Raw genomic sequence first — 20,627 nt, forward strand, 5'->3', positions numbered from 1 at the left:
AGAAGGAAAAAAAAAAAAAAAAACACCTATCCACATCCTCCCAGAGCAGACCGTAATTTCCCACATGTTGTTCCTAACTTACACATTTTTATTATCTGTCATCCTGTTGTCTTTGTAGAACAATCTTCTCTTTTGAGAATTGTTATAGAATTGTTCACTCCGGACGGATTTGATTATTTTTCAGTGTCAGTGCTCTAGCATTCCCAAAGACAGTTTTATGGATTTTTTTTTTTTTTGCTCCAAACTTCTCATTAGTTGCCAAATGCTTTAATCCAGCCTTATGTGTTAGGCCTCTAAATAAAGCAGCTAAAAATAAGTCTCTTCCCTTTGATTTGAGAGACAAGGATAGACGTCTCCCTCCAGTTTGCAGCCCGCCTTCACCCCTTCATTCCTCTGGAGCCCTGGGTCTGTAGGAGTCCCCGCGCTCTCAGTGTCCACACAGCATGGTCACCTGGAGCCTTAAGACCTGAGAATCCTTTGGGGACTGGGGAACTTACAGGCCGAGGGTAAGCAGTCATGATATGATTCTGCTTGTGTGTTTGTTTCCTCAAAGATGAATGACTCTTTTCTTGGCTCCCTGTTGATAGCTCCTTGGGGCACCCATGGTGCCTCTTCTGGTGAGACGGAGACGCAGAGTCAGGCCCGTCCCTTCAGTCTCTGGCCTGAGGGAGCCTGGGCTGGACTAGCAGTGGAAACCAGGGCTCTGCTTCTCCTCGTTCCTCACTCAGGGAGAAAACCCTGGTGAGGACTTGGTCATATTTCCCTCCTCTCCTTTCCTCTCCCCTCTCCGCCACTTGCGCCATCCCCACCACCAAGACTCACTCACCGTCCGTCCTATTACTCCTCCTTCCTATCCGAATCCTTAGATAACCCATCTGGAAGCCAGTGGTAGGGTGTTGACCGTGAAGGTAAAAATTGTAGCCCCCATAATTGCTCACTCCCTGTGTCCTCTCTGCAAGGGAGGGTGCTGTGCCGTGAACGAAGCTGCTGGTGTTGGGGTGGCAGAGGCAGAGCTCTGAGGTGGGCAGAATGCTCTGGCTGGGCTCCCAGGAAGCTGTCTGCCCCAGAGGCCCATCTGGGGTCAGACCTCAGAGACAGAACCTGTAGCCCAACCACGGCTATGATTCACGGGCTTTCTTTTTGTCTCCTGTTTAGCCCCAAGTTTCCTGGGACTGGTTCCCTTTTTTAAAAAATCCCAACCTCATGTCAGCTGAACTCCCCTTGGGAGGGCAGAGGGAATTTTCCAAGCCCAGGCCAGCACAGCTCGGGCTGCCAAGCACCCTGAGAGAGGACCGCAAAGGGACCAGCTTCTCTGGCAAGCTGACAGAGGACTCGGGGAAGGCTCGGGTCCAGAGGCCTCCATTCCCCGCTCCCCATTCCTCTATAAGCAGGCTCTCCTTCCCGTTCCTCCTGGGCTTTTCCTCACAGGGTTTAGAAATACAGAAACTGCAGGGAAAAAAGAAAACGAAGTACAAATAACAAGGGATGATAGATCCTCGAACTTTCAGAGAGAATCCCTTTGGAAGCTATCTTCAAGGGATTTAGTTTGTTTTTCCTGTCAAAGAGAGCAACAGAGATGGGGTGGGATCCAGATCTGCCTGACATCCAGGCGTGCTCTCCAAGCCATGCAGGTCAGGGAGACGTGTTATTTATTCGAGCCTGACATCTGTTGCTGTGAAATGATAAGCTGCACTAAAACGCCTGCCGTCGGTTACTGCTAACCCAGCCTCGTCCCAGCGCGAGCCACTCTGTTCTGCTGGCCCTCGTAGACCCCACCGTGCCAGGCACGGGTGCTCACAGCTCAGCCTCCTCTCCCTGCCTGCTCTGCAAGACCCTTTCCCCAGCTTCCCAGGTCCTCCCTCTGTGCTCCTGCACAGCTGTTTTAAGGATGGGCCCCTCATCTGTCTTACTTTCTCTGCAGAAAACAGTTGGGGTTTACGTTCTGGCCTCAGCTGCACAAGCCAGAAGTTGCACTGAACTTGGCTTGTCAGGAGAGGCCCATGAAAGGACTGGAAGGGCAGCGCGTCTTTGCCAGAGAAATTCACTTGGTCAGACTGATACTCAGTCCCTGTGTACTCAGGCTTGGGTTCCAGGGGTGCCCTCTCTGCCATTGGGAAAATGTTCTGAATCGCCACACCTCCTTGTTTGTGAGTTGTGGTCACAGATTTTCTTTCTTGGAAAAATACACAGATACTTTATAGAGTCACAAAGGAAAGAGTAGAGAATCTGGTTTGGGATTTTTATAATGCATCAAAGAGGAATATTCAGTAATAGAATCAGAGTTGCCTTTCAGCTGTTGGAAGGTGAATTGTAAAGTGAGTGAAGAAAATGCAAAGAAGATTGGCCTGAGAATTAGGAGGCCTGGGTCTCCTCCGGATACATTAATTTGCTCTGTGATTGTGGAAAAGTCAGGCTCACTCTTCTGAAAGTGCTGGGGCTAGTACCTACCTGACAGTCACTAAGCTCTCTTACATTTCTGGGATTTTAAGTAAAAAGCATGCTTAAGGTAGCTTAGCGTACTTTTTTATTCATGTCGAGAAACTTCAGTCTCTGTTGCCAGAGGTCAGACACACATTGAAAACCTTACTACCTGGAATCAAGGACGCCAGAGGTCAGACACACATTGAAAACCTTACTACCTGGAATCAAGGACGCCCTGTACGTGAGGCTCTTTGTACAGTCTGCGTCTGATATTTATAGAACACTTCAGCTGTGGAATGTGCACACATATGCCCTGAACACACGCCCTATAAAATAATTCTAGATGCAGAACAGTTTCAGATGTCAGGTTAGAACAGCTTCCTGGGAATTAGGCTGGCTGCTCGGTGTGCGTGTTGGTTTTGACAGGTGCTGCCAGGGCTGGTCAGGGTCATCGTGTGTGATGTGGAGTCCAGCCAAGGCAGGAGGGCCATGCTGCTTGTTTCTGTTAGTTCCCATTAAGACTTGAATTCTAGGAATAAAAGGGAAGCATCAAAGAGCCATCAGGGCCATCTCTTCTGTGCAGATCGTAATACTGAGCAGAGGCTTTCCTCCCGCCTGTTGTCAAAGCATTCAGCACAGGGCCACCTCGCACATGGCCTGATGCATGCCTCGCCGAGGCAGAGGATTGAGAGGAGTAGGCAGACGTGGCAGGTAGGAACTGCGGCTTTACCCTTCCTCAGTGATCTGCGGAGTCCACACCCAACGGCAGAGCTACGTGGGATGACCAAGGAGCGGTGCCTCTAGGAAGACGAGCTTGGCCGTGGGGGCAGTTTCAGGGTGTGCGATATGGAAGGAACTTTAGATTTGATCCAGTGCAGCTAGGTGTGACTGCTGAGCATTAACCATTGTGATGGAAACGAAATAATGGATATACAGCTTTTAGTTCAGTGACTGGCATAGAGTTCACATTTAGTGCACTATTTCATTTCCTGGAAGAACTCGTGCAGTACATACAGAACAAAGATTAGAATCCCAGCCCAAGCCACCTCTGACTGCCCTCCTTCACTCTGCTCTGGCCTGCTTCCTGGCTCCCAGGAGCAGCACAGTGGGGTCAGGGCTGGAGGTTAGTGTGCTTGTATGGCTGCGCCCAGGGACCCATCCATGGAGTAGCTGGGAACCCACTGCCTAGTGAGCTGAACACTGCTGTGCCTAGGGGAAGCCCAGGGTGTTCTTGAAGCAGAAATAGCTCTTCTAAGAGCCCGAAATCCTGACACAGGGTATCTGGAAGAGAAGGTAAAATATTCCTGTGGCCAGACTTATTATTAAGGTTTATGGGCAAGAAGAAAAGGGGCAGGGGGAGAAGGAGAAAGAAAAGGGAAGAGGGAAGATGGAGGAGGGGTGGGGGAGAGGGAGAGGGGGAGAAAGAGAGAGGAGAGGAGAGGAGACAGCCAAAGGCACATTTGTCTGGGAGGGGAACAGAAAATCCCAGTGACTCTTATCTCCCCAGCCTGACACTTAGTCATACCTGATGGAAACTGGAAGCTGAAAAAGAGGAAGTGAGGCTGGGGGCACCTAGGGTAGCCCTGAATCCACAGTCACTTGGGAGGGGAAAAAGCAGTTTGCCTTGTGTGCCATGGGTGTCAGGGCTGGGTCATCTGGAGGAGGCGCGGCGGCCATGGGGAGCGCAGCCTTTAGAGCGCGGTGAGTGGAAGAAGCAGGGCGCAGCAGTGGTTCCCAGAGCTAATCAGAAGGCCTCTAGGAGAGCTGTGCTTCTGTGTAGCTGCAGCTCTAACCGAATCCACTGAGAAACATGGAAGAAGGGCTCAGCACATACGGAGTACGCGCAGCCCCCACCCCCGGGTCACAGCACACACAGACACGGGCACGGAGAGAGGGAGAGCGGGAAGGACGTGCACCGGTGCTCGTTTGCGGGACTAACATTTGGATTCGATTCAGCCCAGATCACCAGCGCTTTTCCTGCTCATTCATTCAGCAAATGTACATTAAATGCAAACAAGGTTTTAGACACAAATTTAAGTAGGTGTGTGAACCCGCAGAGGGATGAAAGCTCCATATAAAATGACTGTGCCCCATGAAGAAAAGAGGTCCTGAAGCCAACAGTGGAGGATGAGCAGGGCCCGGGAAGGACAGAGAAAGGGCAGCAGGAAAGAAAGAACAGATGAGAGGGCAGGAGGAAGAGGAGGATGGAGCTGAGCAGCAGAGTTCTGGAGTGGAGATGACCTGTGCCCTAGAGTGTGACCAGCCAGAAGGCAAATCCTTGTTCTGCTCCTTTCTACTATTTGTCTTCTTTTGCTTGTTTTTACCTGAGTGAGTCTTGGTTTTCTCATCTGTACCTAAGAGGGAAAACAGTCCTCCCTCACAGGGTGTTGAATGTGTAGTGGGGAAATAACCTGACATTCTTGGTGTGCAGTTATTGGCGGCTGCTGTCGCCGACCGCCATGCTGCAGTGTCTGACCCTTCATTCTATAGGCAGGAAGTTCACCTGAAGTTCAGAGATTACAAGTCCTTCTAGATCCTTCTCTGCCTCCGAAATACTAATAAAGGCAAAGAAAACTGACGTGGCTCGTGCTGGTAGAACACTGAAAAGGAGTACTTGGACCTTTTCTTTTTTCACCTCCTCTCAGCTACCTCAGTTGGTTTTGCAAGGCCAGCTCTCAAGTTAGGTTGCCAGACGTAACAATGAGAAATGCAAGTTTAAAGCTTAGCTAAATAAGAAATGATTTTGTATAAGAATGCCCCATACAGTACAAGAACGTATTAATACTCAAATGTCATTTGCGGTTTATCTGACATTTAAATTTAGCTTGGCTGGCCCAGGTATCAGCCCCACTGATATATGCAGATCTGGGAAAGGATCTCTCTCTCCCTCTGTCCCTCCCCCTGTTCCACACAGCCGACCGTCAGCTCTTCCTGGGCACAGGTGCTCAGTGCCGGTGTTGCTATGAGGGTGTGCGGTGCAGTGGGAGGAATTTCTGCTCCTGGCCTTCATGTATCCCTGACTTCTCTGCATCTGGGGGCCAACACATGCATCAGCCTTTGCTTCTTCCAGCAGGAAGGTCCCATGGAGGATTTGCTTCCTCTTCAGAACTATGTTGCACACCACTGGCAGAATGAAGACAGCCCTTGTGGCCTGGTAACTTGACTTGTAGACTAAGAGCCAGCCTCGGGTAGAGAGCCCTCCTGCACGTGTTTCTTCCAGGACTGGAGGCCCGCTGCTAATGGGGCTGAGTGCACCCTGCTCCAGGAATGTGAGGTCAGCGTGTCGAGCCAGAAGGACAATCCAGAAGGCAGCTGTGCTGCCCGGGCCACACAGCCCTTCAGACTGTGGGTCTTCTCTCTATCGCCTCTGGTTCCTCAGCGATCACCCTAGGGGATCTGAGAATTCCTGGCACACTTGTTCAGTTGATTTCAGAATATCCTCTCTCGCTTATGTGATGAGCGATCCCAGGACCCCGCGTGGTGCTCTGTCCTTTTGCACCACCACCCTCAGCTCTGTGCCCCAATTCCTCCTTTACTTAGGTCCAGAGCAGGCCGCTGCTGATGGGGGCGCAAGGTCCTGCCCACGCCCAGCCTGAGCCTAGCCTGACCTTTCAGGCCTCCTGCTGCTTTCTGTGCCCTACCCTGACCAAGGGTTCTGTGGCTGAAACGGAAAAATCCACTTACCCACCTACGAGAATATAGCTTTCAACCTGTGTCCGGGGAGGAATCGGTCCACATAACACGAGGGGGAAATTAAAACAAAGCAGGGCGTAGGGTGGAGCAGAATCGCACCCTAGGGCTTAAGAGTGACTTTGACCCCGTATTCCTCCTAGACTAGAATAATTATCCTGCTGCCGAACGTTCTTAGAGGAATGGCTTTATTAAATGGTGTCACTGGCAAGGTGGGATTAACCCTAAGACCAGCTTTATCCGAAGACTCAGAAAGCAAACTTGACCGTGCAGGCAGAGCCAGGCCACGTGGAAGCCCAGAGCAGTGATCACGGGATCCTCCACTCTTTTTATTTTCTTGTTCTTGCCACAACCTGTCATGAGACCAAGAAAACTTGTTTTGAAAATGCTTGACAGCCAAAACAACCTGTTCTCAGCCCTGGATAAGAGGGCTTGTCTTCCATGACTGTTTATGTCCTGTTCGATGTTTGACTAGCTGCTGACTGGAAAAACTGAATTTGCTGTTTTCTTCTCATATTGTTCACTGACAAGTGCCAGTGGCTTTCCAGTTCCTTTTCCTCTCTTTTTCCAGCACCTCTCCAAGGTCACACCTTTGTCTCCTTGATGAATGAACATTAGCAACACACCTCGGAGGCTAGGACTATGGTTCCATCTCTGCATCCTGAGTTTGATAGAGGTTACCTTTCCCAGTAGATTTTAGCCTGTACAGAAATTTTCACCTGTCATTTTCCACTTGTTCTTTGATCCCTCTGGTGAAGTTAAATATCTTAGGCAAAATCGCCAGTTATCCAAGTGGCCATTCTAGCCATTGTATTGGTGGCTTTTATACCTGCATGAGCACCTCTCTCCCTCTCACTAAGCTTTACAAATTTGGCCTTCCGTGGACATCCAAATGGCTCTGTGACTGCAGGATCCATCACTTTACCGCTCCTCCTCTGCACAGGGAAGGGCTGGACCAGAAAAGGGATTCCTGCCTTTGTAAATAAAGTTTTATTGGAACACAGCCACACCCACTCATTCGTATCTTCACTGTGGCCAATGCTTCCACAAGGGCAGACTTGAATTGTTGCAGTAGAGTATATGGCTTTCAAAGGTGAAAATGTCTGTTTATTATCTGGTCCTTTATAGAAAATTTGCTGATCTTTGGGTTTCCAAATTGAGTGTTCTACAGCCATTGCACTTATGGTAGTTCTCTCACAGGCAGAGCTCCCAAAGTGACTAATAAGGAGCCAACTAGAGAAAGCGTCTCTTTCTTTCTTCCCTGAGTTGTTGGCAGCACAGTGCATACATTGTTGATCTCTTCAAAGGGTCGGAGCTTATTTTGCTGTATTTTTACAAAGTTTATTTTGCTATATGTCTGTATTTGTTTACCGATCTGTTGGCTCTGCCCACTAGTGCACTCATGATATGCCTCAATTTTGGAAAAAAGATTGTCCAGCTATGTAGGTCTGACTGTGTTCAGTGGCTTGGTTAGAGTGGGGGGGGCACCCACATGTGCCTATGTGGAAGGGAATAGGGATTTGAATGACGATCCATCTGCTTGGATCCAACCCGGCAGGAGGGGAAACCAAACACTGCCTTGAAGAATCTGTGTGTCTGCCCGGACCTTACCCATCCCTGGTTGGGCTGGCTCTGCCTGAGTTTCCAAGTCTGAGCAATGGGATAGAGGAGGATACTAAGAATCAGTACACTGTGGCAACAGGAATGGCCTCCAAAGATGCCTTTGCAGTGCAGACTAGAAAGGAACTATCTCTTTTACCTTCTTCCCCCAAAGCCATCTAACAAGGTTCTAAGATGCAGGATTTGCATCCCAGTGAAGTTTCCATGCCTGTGTTCTGCATCAGATGCCTAACAGAAAAATAAAAAAGATATGACTGAATCGTCCTCTTATCAGGACCACACTGGCCTATAAGAAATTTCTGTGCAAACAAGAACAAAGTGGCCTTTTTGAGTTAATTCAGGGTTTGACTCATCTCTTGGGGGTGAAGCAGAAGCTGTTCCTTTCTTTGGGCCTCTGTCCTCGGATGAGTGTACAGCTCAGCAAGCCCCACCTCGGCCAGGTTTCAGCCCCCACTTGCTCAGAAGCTGCACTCGCAAATGCAGTAGCCCCTCCTGATGCCCAGCACGTCAGAATCCCTTGAGGTCTTGTCCCAGGACTCTTGCAGGCCAGCAGCAGATTTACTCTCCGTGGCCTTGGCCCTGGGGACCATAGCTCCCTGGCTGGCCCCCAGTGACCCTTCACACCCGGTCCCCTGAAGCAGGGCTGAAGTGCCAGGGTGGCTCCCGGGCTCAGGGCTGGAGGGTGGCCTGGTTGTTCAGTTGCTGATGCTGGAGAGCCCAAGCCCTGGCTCTTCCTTGCCAATTTCTGGCCTAAACTGGATGAACTTAAGCACATGATTTTCCACATATTCTGTCTCAGAGGCAGCACACTAGCAGCACCCAGAAATGTGCTCCGAGATCCGGACAGACTCCTCGTATGGGGAACTGACCTCACTCCCAAAGCATTGGATTACACACTACCCAGCCTGCACAGTGATGACATCCCACCAGGACACCCTCTCTGCAGGGCGTGTTGTCAGAGCGGTTTTGAGAAGGCCATGATGAATTCGCTGTGAGTGATACAGCACTGTGGTCAGGTCCAATTCCACGCTTCAGTTCGTGCTGGTTGTTGTATCCGGGCCAGCCATGTGAATGGGTTTTGAAGGATTTCTATCCTCCTTTTCTCATCCTGCATCTGTCCACAGTTGCTAGAGGTCAGAGGCTGGAGGAAGGAGTGGGAAGAGAGGCTGAAAATCATAGTAGCCAAGGGCTTAATGCCTGCTTCCTGCCCCCCTCTCTTCTAAAAGATGGGAAAGTGGGAATGTAGTTCATCATCGTCTTGAGTCCCAAACTGTGCAGAGCTCCGTGCTATGGACTAGGTACATCCGGTGGACACAGCACTTCCTCTCTGCGGCCTCAAAAGGTGGTGTTGGGAAGATGAAGGACCCGTGTGCACATTGGTGCTGTCTCACCCCATGGGAAAGGGCAGGTGGGCCAGGGAGGTTGACCCAGGATTGGCCACGAAGAGTGGCACGGGAGTAAGACACCTGTGTGCTGACACACAGTTCCAGTTTTGTAAACATTCTGCCCCTGCCCGCCAGGCTCCTCGTGTTGCCCCTTGGAAACTGGGCCGTCGGAGCAGTGCTCAGCAGGGCCTGTCTAATGGATGTGGGCTCATCCAAAGATGCGCTCTTTCTGCTCAGAAGACCCTCCTGGCCTGGCAGTGTGCTTTGGCAGGGCTGTGACTCCTGTCCAAGGCCTCCTTTGCCTTTTCCCCATTCCTGGCTTTGGGCAAGTTCCTCCCCCCACAGCTTGTGTCCCCATGAATGCCATGGTCGTAGAGTGACGGGACCCACTCCATACGGTCGCTGGTTGGGATAAAGCGAGGCTATCATCAAAGCCTTTCAGTGCGCTTGTGGAGTTAAAGCGGAGCAGGAGTCCCTCTGGGTGTGTGTAGTTAGCTCTTTGGTAGCAGTGAGTGGGGAGAAAAGAAACCTAGCATGTGCCTGGCATTGTCACCTTACAGAAGCCACAGTGAAGAAATAAATGGAAACCTAAGGATCCCCAGACATAGAAGCAGTAAGGGGGTAGCTCCATATTTGAATTCAGTTCTCTCTGACTTCCCTTGGAAGCAGGTGGGGAATGGTTACAGGGCGCCCTTGTCCCCGACTGGCACCAGAAGGCTCCACCTCTTGTCCCTTTGTCTTTTCCCACTCGTCTCCCACATCCATGGTCCATCCCAAATCCAAGCCAGAGATCGTTACCTGATTCTAGACCAGAAAGTAGGAATCACGTGCAGCCCAAGCAGAACAGGCCTGTGTCTCCACAAGGCAAACCTCACACTTCTGCTGGTGAAGATTTTAGGAAAACAACTGCCTTCAGTGAATGCTCAAAATTCCTTCCATGGTAAGCTGCTGTGAGAAAAATATCACCCAAATAATGTACTTTTGGCAGAGGGAGGGTGGTGTCTTTTCAGGCATAAAGCAAACCAGCAAGGATCCAGAAATCACTCTAGGGAGTTGTTTTCCCCAGAAGATCTAGCTTTTTGAAAATAAACTTAGCAGAGGATTCCATTTGCCCCTCTGTGCCCCACCCCACATGCCTTGATGCCTCCCTTGTCTCCCCAGGGGAGGAGGAAGGTCATGGAGTTCCTTCTGTTCGTTCTCAGCTCAATGTCCACGTGTCTGTTTCTCAGGTTTAACACCAAGTATTTATTCTAATAAAGGAGGGAAGGGAGGGAGAGAAAGGAAGAGAGAGTGGAAAAAAACACAAAAACTCCCAGCACTCGGAGAGGCCGAGGCAGGAGGATTCAAGTCCAAGGCCAGCCTGAACAACTTAGCAATTTATTAAGACCTTGTCTCAAAGTTTAAAAGGCCTGAGGTTGTAGCTCAGTGTGAAAGCGCTGGGTTCAATCTCCAGTGCCCCAAAAAACCAACCAAACAAACAAACAAAGAAACAAAAATATCTAAAGAGATTATTACCTGGCTTGGTCTCCAAAAACCAGTCCCTAGAATTACCGTTATTGCATGGACTAAGGAACAGATCACTAGTGGGCTGGGCCATAGCTCAGTTTTACTTTCCAGGCATGGGTTAGGCACAGGGTTTGATTCTCTGCCCTGGGGGTGGGGGGAGAGAGAGAGAGGGAGAGAGAGTGGAAGGAAGGGGAAAGGGGAAGGAAGAAGGAGAGGGGAGGGAGGGGGCATTTAAACCTGAGCAGATCTGGGGTACCAGAGTGAGCAGGACCCAGGGTGCTCTCCCCCAGTGCACCGGAGACAGCCTGGCCTCAGCACCCGCCGCTGGCGCCCCACCTGCCCCTGCACTCAGCTCCCCAGGCCTCGCCAAACCTTGGGGAGGTCTGAGCCACCAGGCTGTCCAAGGCTGACCAGAGAAGCAAAGAGCTTTATGCCAGAGAAACCCAGTACCGTGGGCCGAGGCGGTTAGTGACAGAGGGTTTTCTTTCAGGGAGTAGAAGCAGGACCAGGGGGCGAGAGTTCAAGGGACCAGAATTCTGTCCCAGAGAAGGAAGAGCAAACTTCTCAGCTACCCCTATAAGCCCTGGGCTCTCAGTCCCATGGGGCGCCCAGGAAGCCCCACCCCTGCCAGTTGTTTCTGGTGAGCGCCAAAGGCATGGCTCAAGAGAGCCCACTGGAGTGGGATGTGGCTGGGTTGGCAGCACTGGCCTCTGTGGATCTGTTGATGCTGGGCCAGGCCTTGAGAGAAGGCAGGCTTTGAGTAGGTGGGAAGGCCCCCAACATGTCTAATGGTCCAAAAGTACCCTTTTTCTGGGTAAAGGGGCTCCTACTTAGCTGGCTCCCAGGCTTGCAAAGGAAAATTAATTATTGTTTGTGATACACTTTAAGACCTTGTGTAAATGCAAATTATTATTATTGTCATTAAATGTGCTAGACATTTGGCCTGCTGCAGAATGCCCGGGCATGGTTCTAAGCTGAAAAGAAAGCAGACTCAAGAGGCTGTAAGTTTGCTCAGCAGCAGTAATGAGTGGGCCAAGGAGGGCATGACTAAAAGCAAAGCTCCCGGCTGCCTTCCAGGGTTAGCACGCAGCCTCTGCCCTGGAAGTCGAGTGTCTGTGGTCCCCTGAGGACCAGGGCCTGCTCACACGCATTCCTTTACCCCTGCAGAGACCAGCCCATGACCAGGGCAGGCGCAGTCTGTGTGTGGGAATGTTTGGTTGTCTATGGGTCCGGAGGATGGAAGAAAGAGGGCCACCATTCCTGGAACCCTCAGTCGACCTGGAGACGGTAGACAGTGGGGAGACAGACAGCAGCCTCCGACTTGTGCAGTGTCTCTGGCGATGCTCATTAAGGCACTTGAGGGAACCCCTCCAGCAAAGCACAGAGAATCATTTATCTAATTACTTCTCTCACTTGAGAAACCGCCTCTCGCTAGGGAGGATGGATTGATACCTAAGCAACAACAACAATAATGGATAGTAGTACACCAGACCTAGCAGTGGCCTCAGAAACCATCCCTCACTTTACAGACACCGCCTCCGGGGCACAGGCAGGTGACGCGGCTCACCCACCCAAGGTCGTGTAGCAAGTGAGAAGCAGGGTAGAGGCACTCACGCATTTTCGGGCTCAGCTCACAAGTTCCATCATCTTGGGGTGATGATGCATCCCCTTCTGCAGCCCTTCACAGAGGTTTCACGTCCCAACGACCCCAGAGGAGTTTTAAGATGCCACATGATGTCTATGTAAGGAAACTTAGGGTACCCATTGCTCTCCTGGGACCGGACTCATGTAAAGAACATTCATTCTACTCTCCTTGTCCCCTCTTCCCTCCTGGCACTCTGTTCTTCCTCCCAGACACTCGGAGCATCTCGGTTCTCCTTGGGTGCACTGGTGCTTCCACATGAGCAGTAGGCAGCTCTTGAAATTTGTTACCAGGCTGTTGGCAATTGTAGTGAAAGTTTTGATGGAGGAGGCTAAATTTATCTAAAATGATGTTTGGGAGAGGGAAGACTATCACATCAGAGAACTTTGGAAATCATCTCTCTGTCTCGTAGTTAAGATAAAGGAGAGTAATTCATCCTGCGGAGTCAAGAACGGAGCACTCTTTCTGCTGGAAATCATGACAGCATAGAGAGAGTGTCTTCTCTGGAATTGAGCAGCTGTGGGTTCATAAATAGCATTGCCCCTTGGTAGCTTTGTGACTTAAAAAGTCATAAATTTCTCACTGTCAAAAAGAGAGACTGACCAAGGAGTGACCCGTTAGGAGGCATAAGTGTGAATTACTGAAGATGAAAACAACTAGCGTGATGTCTGACACACGGTGGGCACCTCCCTTCCCTCACACTTGTGGCTTCCAGACATTTTTTTAACCACAATCCACAGCAAGATATTTATTTTACATCCTAATTCAATATGCATAACTCAAACAATAACTTCACAAAACAATATTTCCCCTTGCCACATGTGATGCACTCTGATTTTATTTCACTTTATTTTGATGCTGGTCAGGACCCACTAAATGGATTTCACAACCCACTAATGGGTTGCAGCCCACTGTTTGAACAAGCCTGCTTTAGACCATGTGTAGATAGCATTTTCCCACATTGCATGTCTACCTTTCCCTTCCTTTCCTTTCCTTTCCTCCTTTCCTCCCTCCCTCCCTCTCTCTGACAGCTGGGCCCACAGTCTGCCTGTACAGCATGTGTGGGGTAGCATGTGAGTGGCCCCGGGCTGGTGCAGAGTAGGTGAGGCTCCACCTGCCAAAAGCTCTAGGCCTGGCCACCTTGTGTGGAACCCACCCATCCACCTGCACCGGCACGGCTCACTTCAAGTTGCCCTCGTGCCAGTTACCTTTTCTACTCTAGACCATTGTCTCCATCAGTGAGGAGAGACCTTCGGCACCCTCTCACTGAATCGTTTCTTCTTTTAGAATCGCTGCTTTTCTGTGTGGGGCCCAGAGAGCCAGGCAGCTAGAGATAGTATTCCAGCCGTAGGGTTAAGAGTTGTGGGCAAGCAGACAAGGGGTGTTGGCCATCTCTTTGCTGCCCTCCCAGATCTCTGAGGGCCATCGTGAACACCGAGCCAGGAGAGGAGGGTAAGACCCAGAGTGTGTAAGTGACCAAAAGCTGTGCTTTAAAGCCAGCAGGCAAGGCCCTCCAGCTGGGGAAGACAAGCTGTGGCCCCTGGATGCTAAGGTTGAAGCCAAATTTGCCACTAGGCAAACTCCTGAGAGACTCTCTAGGGAGGCCCAACGAGTAGATGTGTACGTTTTCTCTCGGGGCATTGGGACTAGGAGTAGACCACAGGCCTAGACTGGTGCCTGGCAATGAGGCACAGTCCCAGCTGGGATGTGACTTAGGGCCTGGACCCCACACCGCGTGGCCAGCCTGCCCAATCCTCTGAGGGCTCTCGGGTTTTCCCTTTGCTGACTAAGAAGTGGAGAGTGTTCTGTGACCTTGGTGGTGACTCACTGCCATCAGACTGCTTCTCCCCAGCAGGTGAGCTGATGAGTAGCTCTCCCCTTGTGGCCATCTTGTGGTGAGACCCCGTGCCTCCGTGGCCATCGTCACGTCATGGCAGGTGCGGAGGAGGAGAGCAGACGGACACGGGGCTGGGCTCTGCTCTGGGTTTCAGGCCTCAGGCAGCTCCACATCCCTTCCCTCCACATACACGCTCCCTGGTCCCAACCCCAACGCAGCCGGGTGCGCCCTGTCAGCTCAGCTCGGCTCTCATCAAGTGATTAATTTCTGTTCTCAGCATACTTTCAAGCCTTTGCATCTCAAGCATGTTAATTCCTCCTCCGACAAGCACAGACCCCTGAAGACAAACAGGCCTGCTTAACACAAGGCTGTATCTGTGAACTAAACACTTGTTTGTTCCTAAGGCCCACAGCAGAGAACCACGCTGCCATCCAGCAGGGTACATGAAGCAAGCCCCCATCACGCCAGTCAGAGCACCCCACGCGGTCTGGATGATGGTCACATAGGCCTGGGGTGGGTGGCACTGATAAAAACAGGTCTCTGTTATAAGGATGGTCCTTTGACATGAGGCGAGGACCCCGGGTGAGTCAGTATTTACAGTGGCAGTTCAGGACAAAGAGGACAAGGCGCAACCACGCGGCACGATTAGCGGGGCTTGTCTGCCACTATTTACAGGACTGCTTTGATTTTCAGACTGCAATTGGTTTTCATATGACTGATTGAAAACATGTGCCAGTTGAAATCACAGCTGCAGAATAAAACTGGAAAAAACCAGTGAGACATAGATGTTTGAAACTTGCCTCTATTTGCAAAAATGACCTCTGACTTGATTTGTATGTATTTGATTTCCTGACGGGGGTGGGGGGTCGTGTCCTTGAGCCACGTCTCCCGCCCCACTGCCACATTGGCCTGGCTTTAGCAGACACCATATGTCTCATCTTCCAGTTGCCCAAAGAAAAGCATCTTTGAATTCCATAACCCAAGTCCTGTTTTGGAGGAAACCAGTTGTTTAGGCTTTTGCAAAATAAAAAAGGTCTGTTGGAGAAGCAGGCCAGCTGACGATGGCCTTGTCTTGGGCAGCCAGAGCCACGTGACTCCTAAACACCCTTCTAACCCACAGCTGTGACCTCCTCCCGACCAAGCCTGTAACCAAAAGCACACACAGAAGCCTGCCAGGCAGGTGTGGGCAGAACACAAACCTGGCTGCACAGCTCACCCCTCAGATGCCGCCGCAGGTCACAGACAGCTCAGGACTGTGCTTTAGAGGATATACAGTGCCCCACAGCTTTGTTGAGTGCCCACCCTGAAAGTGGCTGTCTCTGTGCAGTCAGTTGCCCATTCAATTTGATAAGTGGAAAGGGAGCAGCCATAGGGAAGGGGTAAACAGGCAAGGCTCAGACCTCTTCTACATGAGCTTTCCCTCTTCCGCTGGTTGTACAGACTTGGAGCCCCGCCCCTTGGGCCCAGCTTGGTCCCTATGGTAACACTCGGCATCCATTGATCGTCTTTTATGCCAGGTACCATACCAAGGACCTGATCTCATTAAATCCCCACAAGAACCCTTTAACGCAGGCATGGTTATCCCTACTTTATGTCACCTGCCCAGGAGATCCAGCCAGCAGGGCAGGTGAGTCGCCAGGCCTGGATCTGAGGTCCAGCTAGCCCCAGAGCCTTCACTACTCTACCTGCCCTCCACATCCTGCAGCCTCGGAGTTTGCTGGGCTTGGCTTTCGGCCCAGAGAGAAGATTGACCCTGGGCCCAAGGCCCAGAGCAGCAGAGCCGCTGAGTGCTGCAGCTCCTGGCTGCTGGTCCGGGCTCCACTCACCTCCCTGTGCCCTGTGTGTGCGCGGAAACCCAGGTGCCTCCCCTCCCGCTCTGCGCCTGTGTAGAACTGAGCGAGTCGCATTGTCTACATTTCAGTCTCCTCACTGACGCTCTTGAATTGAACCGGGCTGTGATTTTCTGAAACCTTAAGCAGAGGGGTTGAGACCAGTGATGAGGGTCAGAACCTTATCTCATCCTAAGGCCTACTGAGCTCTGTTTTGGTCTAAAAATAGATCCTTCCGTATGAGACTGTGAGGGCCCTGGCTGACTCCGGGCCTCTCTCCTTGGAGCGCTCATTGGCCAGTTAATGAGTCCCGCGCGCACACACACACACTTGCACTCCACAAACTTCGCCTTTGGGTCACAGGTTTGTTTTTTTTTTTTAATTGACAAATAACTCGTGTCACTAGCAAGCTATACTCTGGGCAGCTCTCCATTTTCTCTAATAAAAAGTGAAATAAATGAAAACAGTGCTTCATAAACATCTATAAATGGGTGGGAGCCAGTTGTCATTTTCCCTCTCCCCTCCTCCCCTCCCTCTGCTGACTTAATGAGGATCCAAGTTGAGAAGCACTCACTGAACACAGCTGGTAGCAGCGTGCCTTTAAATAGCCTTCGCCATGCTTCCCCTCGGTGGCACACAGTTCGTCCTGGCAGGGAAAGCCCGGGACACACAGGAAACTTTAGAACTTTCTGAAAAGGAAAGCTCTCCCCTTTCAAGCAGACTCTCTTGCCAAGACCTTTTCGTATGAGGAGCTTGCAGCCCCTTCTCCCAGAAGTCTCCAAGATAAAGGGGCCCATGAGCCTCTGGGCCGGGGGGGCGGTGGAGAGAGCTTCCCTTGGCCGGCGCCCAGCCAATCATGCAGCCAGCACTCACGGTGCAGATTAGCGGCAGCCCCTGTCTGTGGCCATCGCCTGTACCCTGGCCAGGTCCCCGTCCCCACGGAACACCTGAAGCAGTCAGGCAAAGGGCTGAGAGGCTGCCTGCCTCGGCTGCCATCTCGGACTCTCTAAGAAGGGCTACCAGCCTCTTCCCAGAGACACGTCTGGACTGTTGGGGACAGCAGCCGCGGAAGTGTGGAAGGAGTGAATGGCCATCCTGTCTGGGCCGCAGCTGGCAGTTGCTGTACATTGTCCCACAGCTGTGTTGCACAGGGGTGGGCATATGACTCTCTGCTTGCCATAGGGACAGAGCCCAGGGCTTGTGGTCTCCAGCTTCACTATAGGTCTAGGGCTCCTGCTGCCGTGTTACAGTCCCCCTTTGTGTGTTAAGAACAGTTGTGGCCTGATGTTCTTAACAGGCAAGGGTTCTGAGGTCCTAAGTATCACAGAAAAGAACACCTTGGCTGACTCTGCTGCACTGATCAGGAGTGGATGGAGGAAGGTGCTTTATCCATCTTCCTCGCTAGTTGCTGGCTGGGACTAAAATTTGAGAAAGGACTAAAGTTTTCTTGGTCAGTGTGTGAACAGTATGTCTTCTGCCTTCTGGGATTGCACCGGCTCTACCTTATGGAACAGAGTGGAATGGACGGGCTCCAACTGCTCCTCACAAACCTGTGGCCATCATGACCACATCAGCTAAAGCCACAACCTTCACAGGAAGCGTGCTGAACTGGGTCGGAGTCACACTGAGGAGAATGCACCCCGCCTTTCCAGGGCGGAGCAGTGTGGCCTGGCGGGGAGGACACAGCCTGTGGGACTAGTGTCCTGGAGGAGGCAGGAGAGAACTTCTGGTGGCCAGGGAACTCCGGCGAGTAAAGGCCATCTGGCCTGAACATGAACAAAGCCCAGAGATGGGAAATGGTACACTGAGGAAGGGCAAGGAGTCATGCAGCGGGGAGATGGAGGGCTAATGAGGAGGAGCCAGACTGTGAGTGTGACAGAGCCGGGCCAGGAGTCCCAGGACGCCGAGGTCTTGGGGGGAATCCATTGGTGGTCTCACACACAGGAGGAAGGACCTTTATGCCACTCTTGTGTTGCAGGCTAAGGAGACCAGAGCCAGGGGTGTTACCAAGGATGGAGAGACGTGGAGGGCTGCGGTGGGGGTCTTGGGAATGAACCACGCAGGGGTTTGGTGCGGAAGATGGTAGAGAAAGAAGCCGAGACAAAGGCTATAAGAAGCACAAAGTGGCCAGATCACTTTCAGATCCCTAACAGTGAAGAAAGGGTCCTATGGAACATGCTGGTTAGAATTACAGAGCGACGCCCAGGTCAGAGTGTCCCACAGGTGGTTAGAAATGTGGGCCTGGACGTTTGGGAGGGGAAAGGACTGGAGACGGGACAGAGGAGTATTTTGCCAAGCATGAGGCAAGCCTGCGAATGACCCAGTAACTGTGACCTCAACCCTGGTCTGCACGAGGAAAGTGGAGGCACAAGTGCAAGAAAAGACGGCATCTAGAGGGGCAGCATTAGAAAGCAGGGATGAGAGGATCAGGAGACCTGTGATGCTTAATGTCGCAGAAGTTAGAGGACAAGAGAGTTTCCAGAGAGGAGCTGTCATGGAAATGTCACAGTGGCTGCGTGGAAACCAGAGCCAAGGAGGAGCCTGGGCATCCAGAGTGGCCCAGATGGGAAGGGTCCGGCTGTCTGGCTGGGGAGGAGAGCACTCCCGCAGATGCCCACGTCACAATGCTTCTGGGCCTGCTGCCTCCGCTAGACTGAAAGCCCCCGCACAGTGGGGACATCTGGGACATCTCGGCCTCAGGCAGCTTGACCAAGCAGAGGGGCTCAGCTCATGTGTGCCTCCTGCTGGGCACATGGCCTTGAGTCTGTAGATGGGAATCTGGGTGTCTGAACGTATTGTCTGCCCAGACCCTGCCACATCTTTGGGGAAGATTCTCTTCATACCCAGCCTGGCTTTCTTTCCACTTGACCGGACCACGTTTGTGTTTAGACCATTTCAGAATCCTCACTAGGCCCTCTTTTTGTGCTTGTGAAGTCAGAGGTCCCCTTGAAGGGAAAATGCAGCCCTGTGATACTTCCAGTCACCGAAATGACACCTCAGTCAACCTGCTCCCTCTGTCTTAGAACCTCGGACCAGACCCCGTCCGTCCCAGGAGAAGGCGGCCGCTGAGTGTTGCCCGAAGGAGTTGGCAGCTGGGCAGGTCTGGTGTAGGCTGTCTGAGCATCTGGGAAAGAGGCCCGTGGTGAACCAGCTGTGCCTCCCTTGGAAAAATCCAGAGGGCTTTGCATGAGCAGAGGAGGAAAAGCCAACCCAAGATACAAGACAGTAAATAACAACTGTTCTGAGTTAGGTCGAAAGCTCTGAGTTGCACTTTTTCTAAGTTGTTTGCACTAACCACAACTTTTTTCTCCCCTCTTTCCCACCAGGGCTTATTTCAAAACCTTTGTCCCTCAGTTCCAGGAGGCCGCGTTTGCCAACGGAAAGCTCTAGGAAACACCGGTGGTGAGAGGGGGCCAGCCAACCTGCTCGGTCCACATGCGTGTCAGCATACATGGCTGCTTCCTGGAGGCCACCTGGACCCCTTCACTGCAGTGTTCTGCTCACACAGCAACTCTGTGCCCAGGGCAGTCAGTCTCCAGCTGCCTGGTGGTACCCTGGATCCTAGCGCCCCTCGCTGCTGGCTGTTCCCTCTTCTTTCGTTAGATTTCTTAGGTGGAAGAAATAAACTCACAAGTCATGATACAGTAATTTGCCAGGGAAGGTAAAACATCATAAACGTACACACCCTCCTTCCAAAGCCTTTGTCTCAGACTTCTGTTAAGTTTTAAGGTCGAACACCCCTTGGCTTCTCCCACTGAAATTAGTGCCGTGCGTGCATGTGTGTGTGTGTGTGCGCGCGCTGTACTCCAATATTTCCACTGGGCAGTCCTCCAGTGCAGACCTGCAGGGTCCAGACACCCATACAGCCAGGCTCCAGGCTGGCACTCGGGAATGAATAGGTTCTAGCATCCACCCCCCAGCTCCTGTGGTCCACGTGCAGTCCATCCTCACATGGTGGAAGGATGGGGGCCATCAGGGTTTGCTGCATGTACCAGGTACAGTCCCTGATAGGAGTTTCTGGGGCTCATGCAGCACTGTGTGAATTCACATGAAAGTCAAAGGTCAGGGCCATAGGTTACTACTGGTATGTATCTGGTATCTGGACTCAGGCTGGCCACTGAGCAAGGAACCTGAGCCAGCTCCCAGGTGTAGAGACTGTCAGAGCTGGATCATCAGAAGCCAGCTTCTTTCCTTTCAGTGTGCAGAGGGGGAAACTGAGTCCCAAGGGCTCAAGAAACAGCAGATCAAGAGCACCTTCCTGTGGGCAGGGTCAGAAGAGACCCTGTGTGGCCAGCTGGACCCCTGAGAAGTCATAGCCACTTCTCAACAGAGCCATCTGGGGAGTTTCACAGACATCCAGGTGTGCTGGCCCAGTTCACGGGAGTCTGGTTCCGCAGGTCTGTGGTGGGGACCAAAACAGGACTTCCTCGGGAGCTCCTGGGGATTCTGAGGAGCGGAGGTCTCAGTCTGGTCCAGTTTGCCCCTTGTATTAAGGACTGACAAGTTAGGCAGCTGGTTAATGGCAGAGCAGGGTGTCGTCACAAAACTGTGCTGCTTGCTTGGGGCAGCTATGTGCCGGCTCGGTCCTCCTCCGGCTGCACGGCAGGATCCCTCAGGATCACCTTGCTACCTCCACCCATGCAGGTGGGGCTCTGCTACCCACCAAGCCTAGAGCAGGTGAGGTCACCATTTCCTGT

The 20,627-nt window shown here is 51.8% G+C and overlaps 1 protein-coding gene across 3 annotated transcripts in view; it reads left to right on the forward strand.

Annotated features, from left to right (window-relative positions):
* Positions 1–20,053, forward strand: part of Babam2 (BRISC and BRCA1 A complex member 2) — a 471,740-nt gene extending 451,687 nt beyond the window's left edge. For 2 of the 3 annotated variants that reach the window (XM_010604714.3, XM_010604713.3), the window contains exon 12: positions 19,257–19,646. In XM_010604714.3, the coding sequence (XP_010603016.1) occupies positions 19,257–19,320 (64 nt within the window). In that variant the 3' untranslated portion in view covers positions 19,321–19,646. Of the gene's footprint in view, positions 1–19,256 lie in introns of all 3 variants that reach the window. The other variant, XM_019204631.2, reaches the window with a different exon arrangement.
* Positions 20,054–20,627: the final 574 nt, after the last annotated feature.

This window comes from Fukomys damarensis, unplaced genomic scaffold (assembly GCF_012274545.1).
Source record: "Fukomys damarensis isolate Sample0158 unplaced genomic scaffold, DMR_v1.0_HiC HiC_scaffold_2, whole genome shotgun sequence".
In the NCBI taxonomy this organism is placed as follows: domain Eukaryota; kingdom Metazoa; phylum Chordata; class Mammalia; order Rodentia; family Bathyergidae; genus Fukomys; species Fukomys damarensis.